At 35.9% G+C, this 26077-nt stretch overlaps 1 protein-coding gene across 2 annotated transcripts in view; it reads right to left on the reverse strand.

The window, feature by feature from the left end:
- Nucleotides 1-26077, reverse strand: part of GBE1 (1,4-alpha-glucan branching enzyme 1) — a 170015-nt gene that overhangs the window by 65798 nt on the left and 78140 nt on the right. For both annotated transcript variants that reach the window (XM_040566525.1, XM_040566518.1), the window contains exons 8-10: nt 7012-7127; nt 6667-6794; nt 2271-2369 (exon numbers count right to left, since the gene is read on the reverse strand). In XM_040566525.1, the coding sequence (XP_040422459.1) occupies nt 2271-2369; nt 6667-6794; nt 7012-7127 (343 nt within the window). The remainder of the gene's footprint in view (nt 1-2270; nt 2370-6666; nt 6795-7011; nt 7128-26077) is intronic.

A 26077-nucleotide genomic window follows, 5' to 3' on the forward strand; every position in this document is an offset into this window, starting at 1 on the left:
TCTGTTCCAAACCAGTTTGAATGCCTGAGTTTTGGAATACAAAACATACTTTATTTTCTGCCATGTTAGCTTTTTTTTTTTCTTTTTTAAGCAATTTAACAATTAAATCACATCAATAGCAATTTTCTGCCTCACATGATGCTATTTTCCTCTTCTAAATATAGCCTAATTTCAGCGTTTTCTTTTTTTCTATAGGGCTTTATCATTCTCCATTGTTCACTCCAGTTTAAACATGTATATATATATGCATGATATATACATAAAAAGGTATATGTCATGTACATGATAGGTAAAAAGAGAAAAAGGCAGTGACAAAGAAGGCTGATACAATCCTGTCAAATTTAACATTCCGATTTTAACTGACCATGTACTCCTAAACAACCTTTTCCCCCCAGCCTGAGTTCTTGCCCTGAAAACATTCAGGTACCTACGCAACATCATGTTATATACTACATCTACGTTTAACCTGACCTATTGAACCCACTGTTATGGCAACTACTTTTTACAAATCCCTCAGAACAAGTTCATGGATCCCTGGAGATCCTTCAGGTCTAAAACTGCTTTTAGGAAGTTGCCCAGAAAAACATGCTTTTAGAAGGTACATACTTAAAGAGCTGGAGAGAAATGTAAGCAAGCAGTCTAGGAGAAAAGAAAAAAAAAACACAGCTGATAGACCTTGCTTCTAAGTTTACTCTTCCAGTCCTTTTAGCTTTACTTTTGTATTGAGAAGTGGAGTAACAGAAGTACACACACAACCTCTTTTTTCACCTCAAGATCTTCTGTTGTGATTACTTATTTGCAGTTTCCTCATCAAGAAGATTTCTGCCTGCATGTCCCTATGTTCTTGCACAATCACACTCCTAAATAATCAGAGTATGCTGGGAAACAGCCTAGACTATAATAGCTGAATTTACACCCAACATCCCATCAGCATACCAAACATTCATCTGTTGTTTCTGGAAGCTTTTCTCCCCAGTTAAAGAACAGAACTTACTGCAGGACAGGCATGCTTCCTCTCTGTATATTAAAAATTAAAATAAGCAGCTCACAGCAGAGATTGCCAAAATAGATTATAATTGGTTATTATAGATAAAAAGTTTTCTTCTAAAATTTTAGTCTTTTTTTTTTCTTCCCTGTGTAATATTTTTACCTACTCAGGAAATCACTCATCTTTACCAGTCAAAGGGTGGTAGGGAAGCTGAAGGTAGAGGGAAAAAAACAACCACCAAGACCATTACAACAAGGTTTTTTCTTTGTTACTACAGAATTATGAGCCCTCACTGCATTCCAGGATCTAAACTAAATGCTCTGAAGTGTAGTGATGCTCTTAGAAAAGCTGGCAAGTTTGTCTTCCACATGAAAAAAAGTTTAAAAACTATTTTTCAACCAATCTGCCCTCTACCTCCTAGTTACAAAAGTGAAAGATGCTGAAGATAAGTTAATTCACTTTTTATTTTAAGCTACTCACTACATTTATTAAGGCATTAATGCTCATATAAAACATTTACTGTTTTCAGATTATCGTGATACACCCAAGGATTTGGATGCAATCTTATATTTAACCGAAAAGCATTCTCTAAAACATCAGTAAAGGCCTTTTGAGATCATTTATTTTTTCATTCTTTTTCTTGTGATTCTCTGTATTAAGGAAAAGGTGATTTTAATCCTTATCAAAGTCAATGTTTATTAGTACATTATTGTTCTTGAAGAGCATTTACAGACTTATTATTCTTTTTGTAACCCCTTGGTACTGATTGGTGGTGTTAGTGTAATTTGCCTGTGATTACTTTGGTTAAATTTTCAGCTCTATCTATGCTCCATGCCAACTGTTATGCCCAATTTCAGTAGGGTTCAATGTATGCTTCTGTTTGTTTGCTTTTAATGAGATAACCATACGCACATAAATTATTTATCTGTTCACATTCAATATAGACTACACATTGTACCGCTGCTGCAAGATACAGGTTATTTCAAACCAAATGAATCTATGCCTACTACATTTTATGAAGAAAAAATCAGCTAGAATGCAAAGAATAGCCCATGATGTTACTCATCTTCTGAGACCTAAGATATGATATCTGACAGCTCTCATTTCAGCCACTAATATCTGTACTCAAGACTGTCAGAACTTATTTTAATAGAGCATTAAGTTAACAGATGAGGGAGACTAAAATTCATCAGCAGAATTCCAAAGTGTTTCTCTGTATGTGTAGTTAGAGAACCACACCACTTTGAAGAGCAGAACATATTTTTAGAACACCTTTTCTTACCTGTATCCACTTATCTGGAATAGCCATGGCTAGTCGATAATCAAATCCCCCTCCTCCCTCTGCAACAGGACGGCAAAGAGCTGGCATTCCAGAAACGTCCTTAAATAAAACACAACATAATTTGGCTAGCATTGCAATCACTAGTTCAGATTTTCCACCATACAGTAGCACAGTAGTACACAGGCACTCTGTAAACTAAACACCTTCAAAGATTGATGGGGGGTGAGAAGGGAAGGGAGAAAAATCAGGTGATCACAACACCAAGACTTACTGTTTGAATGCAAAAGTTACAGGGTAGCATTATGGCTTGTCTCATCAAATACTCTACTACAAAGCATTTTAATAGAATAGATATTTGAAGAGAAAGAGACCTTAGTAGAGGCAGAATTTGAAATAATTAGCTCTCTTGAGCTCCAAGTAATCAATAGCAAGTAGAAAGTAGTCAACAAAAGACAAATTAAACTTTCATTTTGTTTATTGATATTTTGCATAAGGAATGGCATGAAAATAAGAGGCTGAATAAACCACAGTCAGAAAGAAAAATACAATCTCTACCCTTTCCCTAAACACAAAAACAAAACCATTGATCCAGCTAACCCTGGAAAGTAACATGCTCTTATTGCATAGTTTTCCAGTTTCACGTTCATGGAGGCTGATCACTCTTAACTTTGCCATTCAAAGTTTTTTAAAATAAGTATTTATTTCACCACTTTATTAGAGAGTTGTGTCACATAACATCTTTTCTTCTAAAGTTCACTTATCTGTGTAGAAAATGCAAATCCCCACATAATTGCAAAATACCTACCAGCACTCAGCTGTATTACCTTGTGCAAGTGAGAAGTCATTCCGCCACGATGGTTATGGATTAATGTACACCGCTTTCGTGTCTACTCAAGAGTTTATGGAATTAAATTTTGACTAGAGCTGTGGCTTAATTAGGAAGCTCACTGGTTTTCTGGATTCAATCCAGTTTTCAACCCAACTGCTGCATTAGACTAGTTGAAGACGCAAGAGATCCCCAGAAAAGTATCTTAAACCAGAACCTTAACTCAATGCAAAATCTGTATTAACAATGCAAGATTTGGACTTTCCATGTCCAAATCTTTCACTTCAGAGTGAAAAATGTATTTGCACTTAGAGTTATACATATACATACACATACATGGCCACTTGCCTATGTTGACCTAGGTGAAGAAACAGACCGTACCATCATAAAGCTCACAGATGGCATCCCTGGGGAAGGTGTGGAATGCAGAAGGAAGGCGGGCTGCCATCCAGAGGTACCTTGACTGGCTCTAAGAATTGATCAATAGCAACCTCAGGAAGTTCAACAAGGGCAAATGCCAAATCCTGCCCCCGGGATGGACTAATGCCCTGGGCAGGCTGGGGACTGCCAGGCCAGGGAGCTGCTCTGCTGGAAGGGCCCTGGGCTAACAGCACGCTGAGCATGAGCCAGCCGCCTGTTCTGGCAGCAGAAATGGCCAGCAGCATCCTCAGCTGAGTGAAAAGACAGGGGATCAAAGGAAGGGATTATCACACCTCACTCAGCAGTCATTAGACCACAGAGAAAACTGCATCCACTTTCTGCTCCTTACCCCTGTCCCCGGTTAAAGACAGACCCTGCCAAAACTGCTGGGAAGTTTAGGAGGAGGTTACCAGGACAGCTGGGCCTGGAGCATGTGCCCTGGGAAGGGAGGCTGAGGGAAAGGAGTTGTTCAGTCAGGGGAAGAAGGGGCTACAGGGGACCAAACGGCAGCCAGTGCCTGAGGAGGCTACCGAGAAAGACAGAGCCAGACTCTTTTGTGAGATAGACAGCAGGAGAAAAACTGACAAAGGTCCTAAATTGATACAGGGATGGTTCTAGCTGGATATAAAGATAACAAACATACAAACACTTACAAGGTTCCAATAAATAAGCACTGGAACAGGTTGCTCAGAGCGGTGTGAGATATGTCCTTGAAGGTTTTCAAGACCAACTAGACAAAGCCCTGAGCAACCAACCTAGTGCAAGTTCAGTGTTGAACCTACTTTGAGCAAGAAGTTAGTCTAGACTACCCTAGTTCTCTTCTGATTCTCCTTATGTAGATATCTTCATATCATAGAATCATTAAGGTTGGAAAAGACCTCCAAGATCATCTGGTCCAACCATCATCCCCCTACCACCAATGTCACCCACTAAACCATGTCCCTAAGCACAACATCCAACCTCTCCTTAAACATCCCCAGGGATGGTGATGCCACCACCTCCCTGGGCAACACAATGGCTGACTACTCTTTCTGTGAAGAAATGTCTCCTAATTTCCAACCTAAACCTCCCCTGGCACAACTTGAGGCCATTCCCCCTAGTACTATCACTAGTTACCTGTGAGAAGAGGCCGACCCCCAGCTCTCCACACCTTTCTTTCAGGTAGTTGTAGAGAGCAGTAAAATCTCCTCCGAGCTTCCTCTTCTCCAGACTAAACAACCCCAGTTCCCTCAGCTGCTCTTTAAGACTAGCGATTCCACATGCTGTAAATCTTAAAGATTAGCAAAGTAGATTTTCTTTCCAAATGTTTAGATACTAGAAAAGGAAATTGAATAGGTCTCCTAAATCAGTCAAAGAATAAAAGCAGGACTGACACTCTCCAAAACATCAGACCTGAAATAAAAGCCTCTCTCTGCAATGTTGTGATGCCTACCAGGCCAAGGCTGTGCATCTGAGATTTAAATAGCACCCACTGACTTTATTCACAATTTTTAAAGTCATATTTAGGGAAATAAAATTGGAAATTTAGTATTTATTATATCCACCTATATCTGAAGAGTTTGCCTGAACACTAAAAAAATCCAATATTACTATGTTCAGCATATCTTCATATCCAAATATAAGTTGCCAATTCCTAAGCAGTTGCTCACACCTTAGTTTGACACGAGCTGCATATAAAAAAATGAAATCACTGCAGGAGGGATTTTTTTGCCTGTTTGTTTTTACATCATGACTGAAGGTTTTAATTTTTGCTTAACACTTTTTTTTTTCTAATTATACGAAATCTTAATCCCAGTTTTAAGTAAAAAACCAAATGAAATATAAGCATACAGTCAGTAATATCTAAAAATTTAGGAACTACTAAGACGGTGAATGCACAGAATATTAAAAAGCTGTGCAAGTTATCCGTCAAATAATTAAGGAATATATTATCATTAATTACGGCTACACAAAAACATATCTTACTCATATGGCTCTCATTCCATCATCATTATAAGAAAGCAGAAATTCTTCATTGCCTTTTGCGATTTTCAGTTATGCCAACAGTTCCTCCTTCTGAAAGTCTCCTTTAGCCATGGAACACATTAGTCAAATTTCTATTCTGTATAGTGACTGCCTCAAGCTGAAGAATATCATATTGAAACAGAAGCAGTTTTCAACTCAAGCAAGAGAAACTGAAGGGGCATATTATTAAAAATAAAAACAACTCTTAAACCAGGTAATATAAGCAGACTGAACTTAAAATTGGTTATAATCTGTCTTCCTAGAAAATAAGCCGTCTCTCTCCCACAATAACTTACTTCAAATAAACCTACAGATTAATGAAACCACCTCAACTTTACTATTAATTGCTTACCAGATGCTGTTTTTGATAGCCTGCCATTAAGCTTTTAGCTGTTTTTGTTTATAATGCAAACTTATCAAAAGTAAAAAAATAAATAAAAAAATTGCACAATTTTCTTTTCCCAAAGAGGAACTAGGAACTCTAATCCAAAAATGTTTTATTAACAATCTGTATAGTCCATAATGATATGAGATAGATGCAACTTTTTTAAAATGAAAAGATATTTAAATATAACAATAGAAGAATCCTCAAGGTTTACAAGAATTACTCATTTAGATAAAGAGATAAAATATCATTGAAAACTCAACCAACTTAAATATAGCCTATTTATTCCCTCAAAAACCTAGGGTAATTTAATACTCAATATAAATTAGCACACATATTCAGCATTTATAAAATTTACCACAATTATTATGAAGAACAGTTGTCAACTATGCCATTATAATTCAAAATATGCGAAACAGTGCAAGGGCTGTTAATCTTTAGTACCATGAATTGCTAGTGACAAATGGCAATCATACAAAAACTTTAAACTAATGAAAACAAACCTCATTACAAATTCAAGGAGACTGGGGGGAGAGGGGTAATCCCCACATCAGTTAATGACCCAATAACACAGAAAATTCACAAAATGTGTATTCCACTTGTTTTTCCTCACAAGACAAAGTCTGTCTCCTAATTAATATTTGTCAGCTTATGTTGTTCCTTGAGTACCTGAAGTGTGACTTGATAATTACCAGGAAATTCACATCCCAAAGCAAACTAATCAATATTATGTCATTGAGTATGGTAAATTCTGATTTTACCTCTGCTATGGTTATGCATTCTGGATGCAAGAAGTTAACCATGTGGTTGGCCAGCATTAGATAACACAAAGCATCTTCATCCACATGTAGGCCAAAATATTCATTGTAATCCCCACTGAATCCCGTGCCTATTAAGACATGAAGTTTAAAGGACACAGTTACATTTTTAAACACATTTTGCCATATGCGAATTGTTATTCATAATTTCAAATCTGTCAATATAACAGCACAATAAGATATTAACAAGTCTGAATTTTGAGCATTCAGTGAACTTTTGTATCACCATTTCTGCAGCAACAGAACTAGAACAGGACTACTTAGATTAGAGTTGACCAAATTACTTACCAATCCCATGATGGTGATACAGCATAGATGTAACACCATCAAATCGGAAGCCATCAAAGCCATAATCTTCAATCCACATTCTCAAATTCGAAAGAAGGAATCTCAAAACTTCCCAGCTAAAAAAACATAAATGAAAAATTTTAGAAACCGTGAAAGTAACTGGAGTTCATTATATAGAGTTCCTCACTTTAATATATACTACTTATACTGGACTTTTACCTTTTTAATGTCTTTTTCCTCATTCCTTGAATCCCTGTCTTTTACTGCACATAATTAAGATTGCAGATGGGAGCTTACAATATCTATATCTACACAGCTGCCTATATATACACACTTATATAGGTTATAGTTTTAACATATTTTAATACAATGTGTGTCACTGTACATCTGCATCTCTAAAGACAATTATACTCTGTGAGAAAAGATCTTATAAAATGGAATGGAAAAATCATAGAATCGTAGAATGGTTTGGGTTGGAAGAGACCTTAAAGATCATCTGGTTCCAATCCCCCAGCCATGGGCAAGGACACCTCCCACCAGACCAGGTTGCCCAAAGCCCCATCCAGCCTGGCCTTGAACACCTCCAGGGATGGGGCATCCACAGCTCTTCTGGGCAACCTGTTCCAGTGCCTCACCACTCTCATTGTAAAGAATTTCTTCCTTGCATCTAATCTAAGCCTACCCTCTTGTAGTTTAAAACCATTACCCCTTCTCCTGTCACTACGCTCCCTGACAAAGAGTCCCTCCTCAGCTTTCCTGTAGTCCCCCTTTAGGTACTCAAAGGGAAAGTATATGAGGTAGGATTTATTTCCCAAGATTTTATGGATTTACAGTAATTCCTAGGCCAAACAGAAGTTGATTTTTTTCCCCTTCCTTAAATTATGCATGCAAATCACACATCATCTACTGTGTTACAGAACTTCTTAAAGTGCAAACTAATGAAAGTTGAGGAGATATCTGCAATTCAGAACAACAGCAATGATATAGAACAAACACACAAACAAGGCATGGACAGTAAAACAAATATAAAAGAGTTTTCAAAGTGATTAAGCACATAGAGGCATTTGTGAACAGAATTTGTAACAAAGAGCAGAATGGTTTCTCAAACAGTTTTCCTACTGTTCTCAAACAGTTTTCCTATTGAAACTACTAAAAGCTACAATGGTTTTAGTAGTTTCAAAAACACATGTGTCTTGCTTCCATTGGTCACCTGCTGTGCCCCTGCCCTCTGACACTCTCAGCTCAGGCTGCATCAGGTGCATCTCCTGCGAACTAAGGCTCCAGACAGCTCATCCATCTCAACTAACCACATGAGGTGCTGAATGCCTTTTTGCCCATGTCTTCAACATTTGCCAGCATTACAGCTCATCTCATATCAACTTCCCAACACAGCATAACTACAATCCCACCTGTTACCAAATTTGTGCCCAAGGAGAAGGGGAAGCTCCACAGAAGCATGCAGGGTCTCACCCATCACCCTCTGCTGGGTGAGATGGAAGGGGTACACCTAGCACAAAGCGCATTAAGCTGTATCACTATTATAATTTATGTATGCACATAGCTGACGCTAGCCAATGAAGGTGTCCCTTTCTATGTTTCATTTAGCAGACACCAGAAGCAGTACACTCATGAGGCAATTATAACACAAGAAACAAACTGGTTTTAGCAAACTAACATCCCAACCTTCCTTCCTTCCAGAACCTTCCTCATATGAAGGCTGCTTTAAATCTGAAAACATGGGGACACCCTAGACACACCAAGAAGCTGATAAAATCCTGATCTCAGTGAACAGCCAATTTTTATTTACCGCAATGTGATTAAAATATTTCTGCTTTTCTTCATGTGCACTGCACTATATAAAAATAGAAGTATTATCAAATCAGAAATTCCAAAGCTAGGAAATGCAAATCAGCATATTCAATTCAATAATTTAATACCTCTTGCACATATTACATGACTCTTTTTTTCCAGCCAAATATTTAATTCACAAGATAATACTACAGTAGGAAGATCTCTGTAGCTTGTCTATAGAACCTTTCATATATTTCTTATTTCTAAGGTGAGATGATTTGCAATGAATGAAAAATAAAGAAAGATAATGCTCTGATAGTGAAAGGATTAGAAAGGTATTGACATCCTTGTGAACTGGTAAACTTGTCACTTTAAAAATGCAGCTTTTTACTAATGCTTGCTGTATCTTTTCCTGACCCAGCATCAAATTTGCAGAAAGCTCTTTGCTGTTAGCTAAATGCTGTACAGCTACTGCTGACTTTTGCTCACAGTGATAAAAAATAATCTCTCAAGATTAAGATAATACATGTACAAAGAGTAGTTTAATTGCCACAAGCACCAGTCAGACTTGGGAGCTGGTTTTCCTCATTACAGACTGCTTGACTTTATAACCTTAAAATTCTTAAGATGGTGAAGAGGATTTGCACATTTATAAAACACACAGTTCCCAAGATGGGTAACATATGTAATTTTTCCACAACCGCTGGCACTGAAAACTGATCTTTGGAAAAAAAGATGTAGAACCATTATGAAAATAAATTGTAACGACTTTTACATGAGAAAGTGACTACAGATAAGAATAAACAAGATGAGTTTGCTGAACCAAAAGATCAGTTAGCAAATTGATGACTTCAAAAACCTGAGTAGGAGCAGCAGATGTTTTCCAGCCATCTGATTGCACATGGGAGAGAAGATTGTAAATAAATAAACAAACAAATAAACTCTGTTTCTCATATAAACTTGGGGGTAGGGGGGAAATTAAGAGAATTTCTAGCAATAATGTCACCTAGCAATAATGTGACCTTTAGGGAGATAACCACATAACTCCAAAATAAGAGACTGAACAACAGTTTCAAAGAAACATGCAACTCACAAATCATACAGAGGTTTGTGATTTCATCCAAGTCAATTTGTTTATGGGAGCACCAGCATTAGAAATAGAAACTGACATAAGTAACAAAACTTCGCAGAATTGCAGTAGAGGCTAAAATCATAGCATAATTGAAATATATCCACCATATAAGCAAAAACTCAGGAACATTTCTAAAAGAAAAAATCACTAATTTTACAGACAGATATGCAAACAGTATAGCATTCATTAAAAATGTAATTTCTTTTGAGCAGAAGTCATATCTTAACTTATATCCTAACAGTCTCTCACATTTTTGCATACCATAAAATTTAGGAAGTTCTTTCAATGCTTCCATGAAAGAAGAGAAAAATATATGCTATACTAGCATTAAGGAACCGAATGATTTACAATGTAAATTAAAGCACTTCAGAATTCACTCAGACACTATTCAAAACAAAGAAGATCTTTTCAGAGAACTCTTACTGTTTTTCCCCCCACCTTCGGGCCAATAACTTACACATTTCAACTGAGAAATTTGCTTTAAGTGGAATGAGCATACATCTACTTAGATGACCTGTTTTCACAAGGTGATGAGGAATTTAACAACTTTCCTGTACTAGGTCAGCAGAAAACCTGTGGTACTGCTTATAAATCACAATCCTTATTTTTCTACTCCTGTACTAATAAGACAGCAAAATAATGATTTGTTCTAAAAAAAATCTAAATTCCAATCCATGATGAACATGAAATATTCAGATGCGAGTAATGCATTTAAACCAGTTAAATTTTGTCACTATGGACAAAAAATAATAATAATATTGTCTGTACCTAAAACAGTTTGAAGCTGCAGTTCTTGAACCATATTAATGTTGACATTCAGGAACTGCATTTATTATGTATTATAGAAAATGCGTGGAACTGCTGACAATATAAGAATCCAGACACTTATGATGATTTACCTGTTTTCAATTCTTAGTGTATAATTAACTTAACACGTAATAGCATTGAATTGCTTAAATATTACTTTTGGAATTATCCCCTAACATTTCAACAGTTGACTGGCTTAATTTCCAGCAAAGGATTACTAAACATAATAATAACGGAATTGGCATTCAGTCTGATAATGCTAACTTCCAGTGAACCCGATTAAAAGTTATTTTCTGAATGAGGCATGTATAGCACAGAGCTGATATGGAGATTTTCTTTTCTTCCCTGCACTGTTAGTCAGCATATACCTTTTAACCTGCTACTCAGAGGCACTTTGTTTAAAGAGCAATACAAAAGGTAACAGCTATTACCCCTATTTGGAAGAAAGTAACAAAAAGAATAAAGTGTGTACATCCACCTCCTTCTTTTACATGGAAAAGTGATTCCTTGCTCTCCTCCACCTCGTACCTGTCACCAACACGCCCAGCATCACCAGCCACGAGGGACTGAGAAGCAACAGCAGCAGAGCAGACACTCACTTGTTAGCTGAGGCAAGATTCCCACTACCATGGCTAGACCACTTGATATCTGCACTCATAATCCTACAAAATGCCTTTCTATGTGAGCATAAACCTCTCTGTATCATTCAACAGAACTTGAAACAGCCATCAAGAGACCAAAAGAGCTTCTGCTCAGTATAGATCAAGATCCAAGCTGTGTTATGGCTCTGAATTGAACTGTGCAGAAAACAGAGCTATCCCCCTGGGGCCTATGGTGATCTGTGAGCAAAAGGGGTCAGCAGCAACACATCACTGCGCCTGCATCAGTCCCAAGAAGCAGTGAGTTGACTCTTTTCCCCACAGGAACAACCACAGAGGCACAGGTGTAGAGTGCTACTTTCCCCAGACACAGGATTTCTCAGAATGCATAGCATGGCTGCCTTCTGGAGGGCCAGGAAGGAAACAAGCCATTACATTTCAGCAACATTATGCTTAATCATATTTCAAAACTAATACTGAGACAAAATAATTTTTAAGGAAAAAGCTTATTCTGAAAACAAAGAATATGAACTACTTATTCTGAAAACAAAGAATATGAACTAATCTTAGTGGCACAGATATCAATAATACTGAGGTGAGACGTTACAGGACAATAGGGCTTTTTGTTTATCATGAACTGATTTTTTAACATTATTTTAAAATAAACAAAAGACAATTGACACATGTTCCAAGGATGTGACAATGTTCCAAGGACAGAGTAATATAAAGAGCTTCTAAGTTCCTATTAAATTCTAGTTGCAGGAGAATTTATCTGATAAAAGCTTTCAAAATTACTACAAAATTCTTGAACTATTCAAATTGTTGTTTTTAATTAATAAAAGAAAAACATATTCCCAGTACAGACAACCAATCCAATGGACAATCTTTGTCGTCATATTCCCTTTGGTCAAGCAGTTCAAGTTGTTGTATAGTAAAAGTGAGCTGAGAGCCAAGGAGAACTTAGAGGTTACATGCGTCAGTTCGAAAGTCTTTACTTCTCTCCATCACAGAGACGGAAGTACAGGGATGAAGCCTGAAACTAACATTTTCAATAACAGTAGACCTTTATTCACAAACAAGCTTGGAAAAATGCTACTCATATTGCACTTTCTTGGGAAAGTTTAAAGGTATAAGCTTGCAATTCTCTCATTTTACCAGTGTCACTGTCTCAAGATTTCCTTAACGGGGAGCTTGGATCATAAAAGATAACTTACCTGCATCTTTCAGCAATATCTGATTAAGAGAACCACCTTTTTCCCCTGAATCCTCCGAATTTAAAGTATTAGCTCTAGATCTACCCATGAGCTTTTTTCTCAGTTATCAAATATCTTAATTACCTCAGTCTTCTCCTTCTCCACTTACTACCTACAATTTTATTACTGTACCTCTGTTTTCTGCATTGTGAGGTTTTGTTGTTCGTTTTAAAGAGAAATGGATCCATACCATGACCTTTCTGTTTCACTTGATTAGGTTATGCTCACTTTGCTACCTGTACAGAATTCGTAATACTGAAAGCAGACAGTTCATCTTCTGAGATACAGCAAAGATGTTGACAGTGCCAAACAGAAGACTAGCAACCTTTGATCTCTGCTCTGCAAAACAGATTTATCTTTTAAATGATATTTCAAATGAAAAAGCATTACACTAAATAACACAAGTAATGGTAGATTATAGCTCTGAGTTTTATCTTTCCTACAGGTCCAGTAGGATAACCAAAACATTTAAAAGTATGATCTCAATTGACAATTAGATAGCTTAGTCTAAAGATTTAATGGCCAAATTTCCTTCCAGTTAAATCAAAGTCCTCACTTTGGAAATCCTGACTGACATTTGCAAGTTCTTGGGACCCAAGCACAGAACAAGCAGAACCCTCTACTGAAAAAGAACGCCCACTGTCCACTGCAAGTGGATGAAAGGTTTTGACAAACCATGACTGCTACGCAACAAAAACTTTAGAGTGATTTGCCCGCGTGTAAACGGCATTAGAAACGGAGACAGACCTATATTATGGACACATGAAAGAATATGAACTATAAAAAAAGAAATACAAAAATGCCACATCTCTGAAATCAGCAGAGACAAGCAAAGCTGAGTACTCAGGCAGGCATTTGAAAGCATACCAGATCTTAGTTTCAGCAGCTACAGGCACAACGTCCCTCTGAGGCAGTGCTAGATTATACTTGACTTGTCAAGTGCCCATTTGTGTCTGTTCTAGACAATCACCCTCTTACCAAACCTTAAAGTCCAGTTGTCTGCACCGGGACACAGCACTGACTGAAGACCAGACAGGTCTAAGTACTGGTCTTGAAGGCAGACTGGTCTGCCCTGAGTCCAGAAGGGAATGCAGCAGTTATGAAAGTCTGAAATGCCAGATCAGGAATTAGGGTCTCAGGATGACTTTATGATTGTGAAAAAACTGTAGTGTTAAAGTTTCCTGTGTTCTGACAGCCAATACTGTGGCCCTTGGGAGTGTTTTATTAATTTAAAGGACAACTTCAAGCAAAGTAGCCCTTGTGGACTTAAAGGACAAGACCTATATGAAGACAGGTCATTCCTAATTTATCTTGTCATAGTGAGGTGAAAAAATATCACAAAGTGGACATAACCTGTCAACAGTCCATCTCAACTTGTTTCTGGTCAGGTATTTGAGTATCAAACCCAACATTAAGTCTACTAGTTGTGAGAAGAGCAGCTGTGGCAGCAAAACCCAGCACTTGTTCAAATAAATGTCCTGTAAAAACATAGAAGACTTCCATATACATTATTCCATTAAATTGGACAGTATGTTAGCATTTTAATGTCTCAATAAAACTTCGTACGTGACTAGTGAAGTAACTCCAACAAGCCTTGTGTAAATAAATGGAAGAGACAAGGTTTTGCCTCACAGCCATGGGCAGTAAGGACAAAGGAAGCTGAGCCCCTGCATTCTTTAGAATCTGTGCCAGAGAATGCAGGCATCTTGCATTTGTAAGATCACATGAATAGCAAACATATAACCTGGGCACATCTAAATCCAGGAAAAAGGTTTTACTTTTAGCCACAGAATTTCAGAAGTTATGCATGCTATCATAAGAAAACCAATGATATTACAAAATTACAAGTCTATTTCAAATAACTCACAGAAAGACTACAAATTTTCTGTAATGGTATAGAAATAATGGTTATTTTTATTAATACCTGTGGTGGAAGACATCTTTGCTTAGACATTAACATCCCATTCCTTCAATTACAATGGAAAAGCTCAGAAGCATTTCAGAATTTCAAGATGAGCTTTCAGGAACTTGTCATTAAATATTTAAGTAGTATTATGAAAAGTCAGGAGAAGTCATCATGATGAAAGAAGAATTATTTTTAAACTTTTTTTCAGGGAGGATCTGAAATCTTTCACAAACTAAATCATACCAGTTTCTATCAGACAACATAAAAAGTTAAATACTGTTAAATCAACTGCGTATAGGATTGCACAATTACTTCTATACCATCCTTTTTATGGGCACAACTCCAACTCCATGGAAGCTACTGGCATATGTATTTTAAAATACTTTTTAAAAACAGCACTTTTAAAAAATGTAAAAAGAGCAGCACTGATTGATGTACTATGTATACTGTGATATCCAATAATCAAGCCCTAGCTGCAGAGATGGCTACAAAATCAAATGGACAAAATAGAAAACAGTGCATTAAAAACACTAACACTGCATTCTGTTCAACAAAATTATTAACGAGGAAATTATTTTTCATAACTCAAAGCTAATTGTTACTTTAGAATCTGAAGCTGTAATTCACTCTGAGAAGAGCGAATAAATATAAAAGTAAAACGACATCACCAGAATAGTTTTCCTGGTTTAGCTATAGTTCAAATATTTCATTTAACTAAAGCTTTTTTTTTCTTTTTTTTTTTTTTCCTTTGAAGAGTAAACAAGAACAGCAGCTTTGAAGATAGAGAGGATTTTCAGTTTAGTTTCAGTCAGAATTCCAGAGTCCCACATCAGACAATGCCTGTTCTGGAAGGATTAGTCCTGACCCCCATAAGTTCAGTGGTATGCAGCAAGACGACACTTTCATTCACTATGCTGTAAAAGATATAATAGCAATATTTGATTAGACTTGATAAATATGCAATAATTAGGGAAAATTACTTCTTAGAAATAGGCACATCCTTTATTCAAGTACAAGCAATGGTTCTGAAGTCCTCAACAAAATAATTCTAAGTTCTTTTCCTCTAAAATTTCTACTTCATCTGTTGGCACAAAGAAGCGCTATACAGTAAGGTCCTTCAGGAGCTATCAGCACAGATGCTCTCTCAAAGTAGCCAATATGCAGCCACATAATGCTCTCAGACATCTGAAATTACATTTGAATTCATACCTGGATCAGAATATCTTCTCTTCTGCAAAACAAGGGAAGAACAGAACCTATATTGACTCCAGAGCTTAGATATCCTATCTGTCATAGGAACATGAGGGCACAGTGGGCAGTCTGTTCATTCTGTTCTTGAGAATAAGAGTAAAGGAAGAAAAAGAAATTCAGCCATGTAGTGCTGGATGACAGATTTGTGGACACCTTCCATAACAAATAGGAAGTTTTTGAAATACATTAAAAACGCCTTTCAAGAATCAAACTTCCTTTAAACCTTAAAAAGAGGGCTAATCCACACTCCACATTTTCTGAACATACACTAAGTGATTCTGAAAATAAAATTTAAACAGATGCCAACTCCTAAGTAGATTTTTGAGAAATGAGTTTTATGCTGTAAAGAAAAAGAAAAGCTCAAGTATGCTACAGATCCGGTCCGTATCATTACATCTAAAGTGCTGACAGCATATAGAACAGCACCTGATTTTTCTCTAAAATCCATCAGAAAATGGAGGAAAGCACTTTTCAGATGTTATCTTGTATTTGGGTTGTCATGTCAATGAGCTCCTTCTCCCTCTCTACCCTCCTCCATTCAGACCTACCATGTGCTGAAAGCCCAGTGTATTCTCTACTGAGGTCTACTATATTAATACTGAGCAGATGAATTCAAGTCCATTACTGACTCCCTACCATATTCAGCCTTATTTTGAATAGTTATGTATGCTCAGTAAGTGCACAGAAGATGTATAGCTGGAGATTCTGATACTTTACCTTAGTTTTGAAGTTAAATTAGGGTGGCTGAACATGTACTAGGCAAACAGTCAGAAAGACTAACATTTTGTCTAGATAAAGTTAGAGATGGAGGGCAACCACTTTTTTCCTACAGGTTCTCCCAAAGTCACTATTACTGACCCTGGAGACACACTGCTGTGCATCCTTATCAGCTAGTTTGTCTCAAGCATTAGTGAACATGAGGAAGAGAACTTCACTTTAAGTATTGAACACTGGTTATCTGTGCATCTAGTTCCAGATCAGAAGTTCTATACTTTATGTATAGGTGCTACCTACGTGTGGTAACAGGGACACATGTACACACCAAAGGCACCAAGAACAAGTTACATATATCCGTCAGAAAGCTTTACACACAAACAGGAATTTTTTTTTTGGCAAGTATCAGATCTGGGTTCACCCCAGCAAAAGACAAAGGCGAGATTCTGATGCATGGGTCAGGAGGCAAGTTTTGTTCCCCTGTCTCCTGAATTTCCCAACTTTCAGGTGTTCAAAGATTTTTGAAAGATCCATGATTTTAATTAAGCAAGTTAACTCCTCATTAACTATCTTTGTTGTATTTTGCCAATTAAACACATTTATGAATGTATCTACATGACTTTACTGAAATACTATTTGCACAAAGAAATTTTCTTCACTACAAGGATATATAGGTCATATATAGATTTACTGTATCAAGCAAGCAGCACAGTGTCCTACACTTAAATTTTTCAGGCTAGTGCTATCTATGCCTGATAAGAGCACACTAAATAATATCAAAAACAACATCCAGTTATTTGCCATAAAAATTGGAGCAATAACCCAAGTATTACTCAGTAAAGGTTATGCCCTGCAAAATGTGAATATAAGAAGAGCCTTAGAGGCAAAGCAGGTATGTACTTATTCTAATGAAATTTAATATTCTTAATGCTTTTTTGCTCAGAGCTTCCTTAAGTAAATATATATAAGTACAGAAAACAATTACCTGTAGTTTTAACAGAGCCTTCAGAACACACACATTTTAAAATAAATGTCTCTAAAAATAAATAATGCAAACCCCTTTAAAATGCTGATAAAGAGTACATGAATTTCAGCTAGTTTGGGTAATGTTAGCATTTGTACCACATGTATTATACAAGTTATACACTAAAAAATGTGAATATTTAAAATATATTTTCTCCCAAAGTGAGTTTCCCAGCAAACATTAAATTTGCTTACTCACATAATGAATCCTGCAGATTAACAAACAAAATCTGTTGTTCTGCAACATACAACTAAATAGCACTACCAAATATGAGATTCAGGACTTCCATAATTGAACCGAGATCTCAAACTTTGAAAAGCAGTTTACCCTCCCACACTGGGTTCACCTTCAAATTAAGCCTGCATGCAAGTGAAGAAACAGCCAAACTATTATATATCAAATGACTGAAGCTCTTAAATAGAACATTATACTGAATGTTCCCAAGAAAAGAGGACCAGAGACATAAGAAGGGGATAGGTGAATAATCAAACTTCAAGGGATATTTAACTGCTTTGTAGTGAGGTGTTTCCCCCGCCCCGAAATACTATACTATTATACATATGTAGAAGAACAGAAAAATTTCCTTGACTTTTCATATTTCCTACATAAGAAACCAAAATTACACCCTCAATCGATTCATTCTGTTAGCAGTTATAAAATATTAAATACTTGGTAACCTATTAACATTTTTAAACCCTACTTTTTCAAAATGATCTTATTAAAAACTGAAAAGAGTGTTTTCTGTAAGCATAATTTCCTTTATCACTTTAAAATACCTTTTCCCAGAATGAGACTTACACAAATTACTTCAAAGACTGAAGAAGTGTTCAGTGCCTTTACCTCACTGTTTTCTTCTTGATAATTGTTCCCAGTCTTGTGTCTGAAGAACCCAACCGTGCCTCCTCAATCACTCAGTGTAGCCACAACTGAGACACTACTGAAACCTCTACCCAAGTCAAGGCAGGATTTCAAGCACATTCCCTCACTCACACAGGCAGAAAACAGTGCTGTAGGTGACAAAGCACTACCCTTTCTCTTCACTGGTGGTAAACATGGAAGTATAAGAATACCAGCTTAAAAATAAATGCACAAAAAAAGTGTTTAAAGTCCTACTGTTATGTCTGTATGTTCCAGGTGAAAATGCAGAATATTTGCATTTGAATTCAAGTGGAAACTTTGTTTTCTCTAACGTTAATGAATAGCAACAGAAATTTAGAAGCAAAGAAATAAAGTTGTTCACTCTGGTCTTATCAAAGAAATTTAAGGCATCTCTTAATTACTACTGTACTTCATCATAGAGTGGCTCAGGTTGGAAGGGACCTTAAAGACCATCCAGTTCCAACCACCCTATCATGGACAGGGATGCCACCCATGAGATCAGGTGGCCCAAGGCCTCATCCAATCTGGTCTTGAACACTTACCTCCAGGCACGAGGCATCTACAACTTCTCTGGGCAACCTGTTCCAGTGCCTCACCACCCTCTGAGTGATGAATTTCCTCCTAAATTTTTCCTTATTTCTTTCCCTAAAACAGAATATTTTGAAAACTCCCAAGAAAAACATTATAGAAGTTGAAGAAAGTAGACAAGAACTCTGCCCTCAAATTTGAGAGAATCCCAGCATTAAAATAAACAAACGTATAACCCAGTTTTCCAAAATTAAGACTTCAAAATTAAGACCTCTCCAAAATTAAGACCATCATTCCAATCATATTCTGTGTGCAGACAACAGTGAATCTTTGTTTCTACAGAAGGACTCAAGTTCATGTATTCCAGGAACACACTAACAAAACCTTATAAATTTACTATTCCATGTCCATATGCTATTATCGTTTGTTGTTTTTAAATAGGTAATTACCTTGAAAATCCAAAAATAAAAATATTAATCTTCAGGCTTTTTTTTTTTTTTAAATTTAACATTGCAACAACTTCATAAGGAATAATTATTTTTACATACAGAATTCTGAAAATGGGGTGATCTTTCCATTTTACCATCCTAGGACTTCCACCTGGCAGAAAGACTGAGTATGTGCACATACTTCAGTCTAAAGGAGACTCTTGTTCACCCTTTATACTGACCTCACCTAATATAATGCACAGCTTAGATTACATCCTTTCTCAATTCCAGACTGTTATCCTCAGCATAAACAATTGCTCTGGATGCACTCCAAAATTCTCTTTTCAGCATCATGGCACAAAACCACTCAGCTATATGACAAACTTCATCATGAAGGGCAGAAGAGTTTATACAGCAAATGGTTTCCTTAAAGAGATTTCTACTGGAAGGCTCAGATGGTCTGAATATTGTCTTACATCATCCTCACTACAGAACTCTGGAAGTGACTGCAGAGGTAAGCAGCCATATGGTAAAACCAAGCGACGCATGCATCAGTTCCTATTATTTTTCAGTGAACACAAAATGCAAAGCTGTTGCATTTGCACAAAACAGAAAACAGCACAGAAAATCTCAAGTACAGGGTTCATATTAGATAGGAATCCATTTTTAAGCACGCTTAAGTATTCCTCTATTTTGCCACACTTTTTAAAGCTATATTCCTCAGGAATGCAATTAAAGAAGTTATCTTAAGCAGTGCCCATGGATTTGAGAACTTGGGAATTTTGCTCTGTGTGCTTCACAAATACCTTCCCATGTAAGAGAACTGAAAAACAGGTGTATATTCAAAGGTACCGAATTACTATTTCAGTTTCTTACTAGACACTACAGTTTCAGGTATATAATTTATACTTCATGGAAATCAACACAAAAACAATAAGCACATTTAGAATAAATTGTTACAGTATCTTTGTGTACTATATAATATATAGCAATTATTATTTGAACTGTCTTGTAGCAAAAATAGCTACCATGTACTTTTTGTATTGATTCACAGTTGTACTTTGTTTTCTCTGTGATTCTATTCAAAAAAAATTAACCACCAATTTAGAAACATTTCACAATCTTTCTAAAGCCACCAAATTTCTAAGTTCCACCAACAAACATATGAGAAAGATACTGTGTATTGAGCTGATTTCAACTAATCCACTAAAATTAGTTTTAAACTGTGACACTGGAAACCTCAGAAAGCGTCTCAAAAGTACTCAGGGTAACAACAATTAGTGTTCTTACAGCAGCTATAGATGATTAAAAGCAGATGCTACTGCCTACAGCTTATTTGGAAGTCTGTTTAAAAAAAATATAACACTCCTCCACATCCCCAAAATCTTCAACTACTATCGCTACATTTCCTGCAACACAGAAGTAGAAACTCTCAAAGGCAAAGCAACAGGATCTTGTGATAATTTTAATATTAACCTATGCTGTTGAAATGTCTGATTAACATAGTAGAACTTGAACATTAATCTACTAGTATAATTAACACACTGGAAATATGTATTTATTTTTAACAGTAAAGTTTTCAATGAAATTCCTTGATTTTCAACTACAGAAAGAAAGCAACTGTTCCTGCTAGACTTATCTTCTATTTCATGCCGTACTTCATTGCATCTATGTATTACTGATCCTGGCTTAAGAGGTAGCAGAATGATAGCAATTTTTGATTAAAATATAAGTCCAGACTAGAAACTTCATAGCCTTGTGAAAACAAGTTTTGCTGTCTAAGCCAGGATAAAATACAAAGAAAACTAGAAATAAGATTCTCAGAAATATTTTAAAAACAAATTCACCCTAGCCTGTATCGGCAGTTCAGCTCTACAGGCAAATGAGTTGCTCCCATCTTCCACTTAAAAACATTCTTTTTAATCTTTTTTTTTTTTTTTTTTTCAAATTTAAAGGATAATGGTGCTGCCTTATGAGCAACTGTAGATGTGACCTGCAAGTAGACAACTAATTGGTTTATTAGAATGGTATCTCATACTATATTCTGTAGGTTACTAGCTTCTTTAACCAATGTTGGAAGTAGGCATTAAAAAGAGCAACCAACTTGTTGTTTCTAGCTATCTGCTTCCTCATAAACTTTCCATTTCCCCTCTCACTTAACACAGTGAGAAAATAATTACCTTCGAATTTCTTATAACACAGTCAAAGTAGATTTTCATTTTTTCCAGTGTCCTTACCCAAGGAGGTGTTGGCAAAGGAATCCTGCAAGCATCGATAACTTCATTTTTAGTCTTCAGCAATTGATTTGTTCTTCCCCTCAAAAATGCATTCATTTTGTAAACACACTTTGGGGTTGAGCATCAATCCCTAAATGGTCATAAGACCTCAACTACGAGTAAGACTTCAATTTAAATATTTATTTTTCATTTTACAGAAAAAGCAATATAGAATTTCAGAGCTCAGGAAAATGAAAAGCCTAAAAATCTCGAGTAATAAACTTTAAACACTCAAAGTAGAAAGTGGGAGGGAAGAGGAAAGAAAGTTGAAATCTCTTGGATTTTTTTTTCCTTTCTCCAGCCTTCAGCTGTTTCTATTTACTTAGATTAACTTCTTTTTTTTTTCTTTTTTTTTTTTCTTTTTTTTTTTAAACATGGAAAGCATCTAGGAATCTAATGTTAATAGCTGATTTTCAACAACAAAAGGAGTATCACCTATCCTTGGTCTACTTAACATCAAATATGTTTGGCATATGTTTTCAAGTTGCTATTTCCTTATTTTAAAAACCAACTTTAAGGACTCATTTTTGAACTTCTAAGCTCAATCTATTTTAATCTCAAGTTTAAAAAAACACAAACATATGTAGGTTTCCTTTGCATGAACAATAATACTTTATTATTATTAATGATCCTGACTGATTATTTACCATCCTGACTTATTTGGTTTTGAAAAAGTGAAATAAAAACTTTAGTGTTTTCTTTCCTTTTTTTTTTTTTTTTCCCCCTCCTCAGGGGAAGAAGGGAAGCGGAGGAAAGGGAAGTGGGAATTCAGTACTGCCATCACTTTTGTTTTCTGCAAAAGTAAAAGTGACACTTCACCCTACATTATGAAGTGATAAATTTCTACAATTTTTACATAAATCTTTCTGCCAAGAAGAGATGATCTAATGTGTTTAATTAGGAAAATGATAAGTCATTACTTTCTTTACTTCTCTTAAAAGCAAAGAGAATAGGCAAGATAAGAATAAAGAGTACTCTTCTTTCCTGTGAAGCCCTTTGATAAATTCACTCACTTAAATGGCCTCAGTACAATCACTAAATAAAACATTATATATACAGAAAAACCACCTATTTTACTAAGTAAGTCTCCAGAGAACTTCATTCTGAGCTCTTTGTTTTTGACCATATTGACAAATCTCCTACAGAACAAAATTACTTGAGCTCATAGCAATGACTTATTATACAGATGTGCTTTTTCAATCTTGTGTTTGTTTAGACGTGTCTATGCTTTAACGAGATTTGATAGGACTCTATTTGCACAGTAATTAGACTGAAGAGATCAAGGGGAGTACGGTTAACAGATTATTACTTGCACATTTCACTCACTCCCAACTAAACTCGTTCTGTCAATCATAGTAAAATAAACTTTTGTGGTATGTACTATCTAAAATAAAAATGGCAACCTATGTGGTGAATAACTTATTGTGCTTCAAAATAACATTATATCAATTGACAACCAATTATGAGGGGCTACAACACAGGTATGTAGAAATATTGAGTAACTAGCCTTCTTAAAGGAGAGATGATACAGGGAACCAGGAAAAACAGATGTTTGATTGCAATTCGCATTGCAAACTATAAAAAAAAAAAAAAAAGCTACCATTTTACAAGGGACTGCCAAAAAAAATAGAAGGAAAAAAATCAGCCAAGCAAATTTAGCATCAAATGTTTTTTGACAAGTGTTAAACTCTCTTTGCCGAACCAAGTTTAGAACAGTTCTCCCTGTTTTTCCAAGGGATGCAAATTTTATAGAACACTTCCCTTATTCATTGAGGCACACTTTACATGAAATGCTATTTCAGCTGTTCAGGCCTGTCATGTAACCATGTGGGCCACAACAGAACCTAGAAGAAAAATCAGCCAATGCTACTCTCAGTTCATCTGTTACTACTCTAAGATCAGTGTGGAACCAATGAGTACTTTCTGTATTACAATTTCACTAATAGTTTTCTGAGCATGATACAATTTATCTCAATGACAAATGAAAGTAATTTTGGCACATAAATAACCTTAGAGAGATCATCCTTACAAAGAATACTGCATGTCTCCCTAAAATTTAAGGGAGAACCACCAACGTAGTCCCATCTGAAACTGAATCTCATGCAATGGCTACAGCTAGGAGCTAATTTGGAAGAACAGACAGCTACCACTTGAAGCACCACACTGGCCAGCTCATTTGGATGCTCTGACCTCCAAAAACCTTCAGTTTCTATCAGCTTTTAGGTACAGGTACCTAGTCTTTATGTTAATCCATGAAACAGCATTCCTCAAGAAAAACACAGTATTCATTTCAAGACTAAAAGTAATATAAGAGATCGACACAATTATTTGCAGGTCACTTCTGATCTTTTGGCCATAAATACACAATTGATTTTTGGAAAAGGGTTACTTTACATATAAAACTGCCAGTTGATTGTTTTCTACTTTCTAGATATGGTTCTTAATTGTTTTATTCCATTATTATCCATTTTGTCTCTCTTTCATGAGCTTTCAAAAACTGGATTTCAATTATCTGTATATTACACAATACATACATTAAGGTCAGAAAAAAATGGCAATTGCCTTGATGATCCTATTCTCCTTCCCCGCCATGAGAGATAGCATGCCTAATTTTCCTTTAATGTGAATCTTCTTTTCATGCATCCCTATTTGGACCCCTCTTCATTTATGGCATTTTCCTTATATACTCTCTAATCTCAAATCTATACAAACATCACCTTTTCACCCAGCAAAAGCTCCTATTCACAACAGTTACAGTGCACCTATTGAACTGCTCACATAACTTGCCGCAGCAATAACATAAGAATGCTGTGAAAGTTGTCAATTTCAGTGTGGATTACTAAAAGCAAGATCATTATGACATTTAGACTGATGAGGAATGATTCTCTACAATGTCCTGAATTGATCTAATTTTAGACTAGATGACGGTATTACTGAAATATCATAATTAAATTCAGGTAAGAGTAATTGTGCTATTCAAGATAAGAATGAATTCAATTGGCTACCAGTGGTGACCTGAATATTTTAAGATACACCATTTGACAGTTTAGGACAATTGGCCGCAATTTTTCAGTCTTTGCTTTATATATCAATATATTGATTTATTACCATAACACTTCTTGTGCAGCTACATTACAGAGACTTCATGTAAAGCTATGATTGCTGCATTGCATGTTATTATGGGAAACTGGATACTTTAAAGAAATTTACACATTCTCACACTATTTTCTAAGCTTCAGAGCATCTGTGTATTTAAAGTCTCCTAGTCTGTCATATCAGTACAGTACAGTGAAACAATTACGCTACTAATATTTAATAATATTTCTAATATTTCATTACTTTTGTTGATGTTCCCACTACTCATTCCCTTCAAGAAAGGCAATCTATTAATGAATGCTACAACTCCAAATATGTAATTTAAAGTGCCTTCTTGCTGACATCTACAATGATAACTAAAAGAAGTGGAAAACAAAGTAACAAATGATTTTCACAAGCATGTGAAAGGTATAGAAGTTTTTGTAAAGTATTTTGGTGCCTTTATAGTCACCTTCATAAAGTTCAGTCTATCAGAAATATAGTGCTAAGGACACATGCAGGCAGTTTTTTGTTGTTGTTTATTTCTGTTTGTTTCTAAAGTCAAACTATAATCAAAATAAATATAAGAGCTTTGGGGGGGGGGGGGGAGAAGAGGGAATAAAATCTCACTATTGCATCACAAGCAGTGCTTTCTTAAAAACTGTTTGTCATTACAAAACAATCTTTGCCAGCCAAATCCAATTCCAATGCTAATGCATACTATAGGGATCTGTAAATATACTTCTTTCCTGTATTTAGTGAAGGTAGAGTGGTAGAAAACAAATTAAAGTCAGCATAGCTGAAGGTTTTTACATCATGAAACAACGTACACTTCTGTTCCTATGGTAATTACCTTACAATCAGTGTACAAAAAAAAAATCAATCATTAACTGACTGACTGAGATTCTGGCTCATTGACAACTGATTCTGTATTAATTTTAATCTAGTTGGAATTACGATCAAAATATGTCCCCAAGGAATACACATTTGCTATAAACATGACCTGCCACTGGATGTCATTGCTACTGCATAAATGCAACTATATCTGACTAAATCCTCAGAAGTTGAGGAAGAGAACCGTTCATCGAATACACATATACAAAACAGTGGATTCTCCAAAGTGTATGATACATTAGATCTCTTCTAATTTTCCCCTACATCCTTCCTTCTCCCCTCCCAATGAGCATGGGATCACCTGTGTCCCAAAACCAGTATGGATTAAACTTCTAAGGTAACGTCTTAGTTGAGAGACAGTAGTAAAAGTGTCTTTAGAATAGAGCTATGCAAGGTAAGAAACACAGTTACAGACAAAGGTTAATTGAAATAAAGACTGTTATTAGCTCAAGGGTCCAAAGAGGAAAAACAGTGAAAGGCAGAGAACTGTAAAAGCAAAAAAGTAGGGA

This window comes from Cygnus olor, chromosome 1 (assembly GCF_009769625.2).
Source record: "Cygnus olor isolate bCygOlo1 chromosome 1, bCygOlo1.pri.v2, whole genome shotgun sequence".
Lineage (NCBI taxonomy): Eukaryota > Metazoa > Chordata > Aves > Anseriformes > Anatidae > Cygnus > Cygnus olor.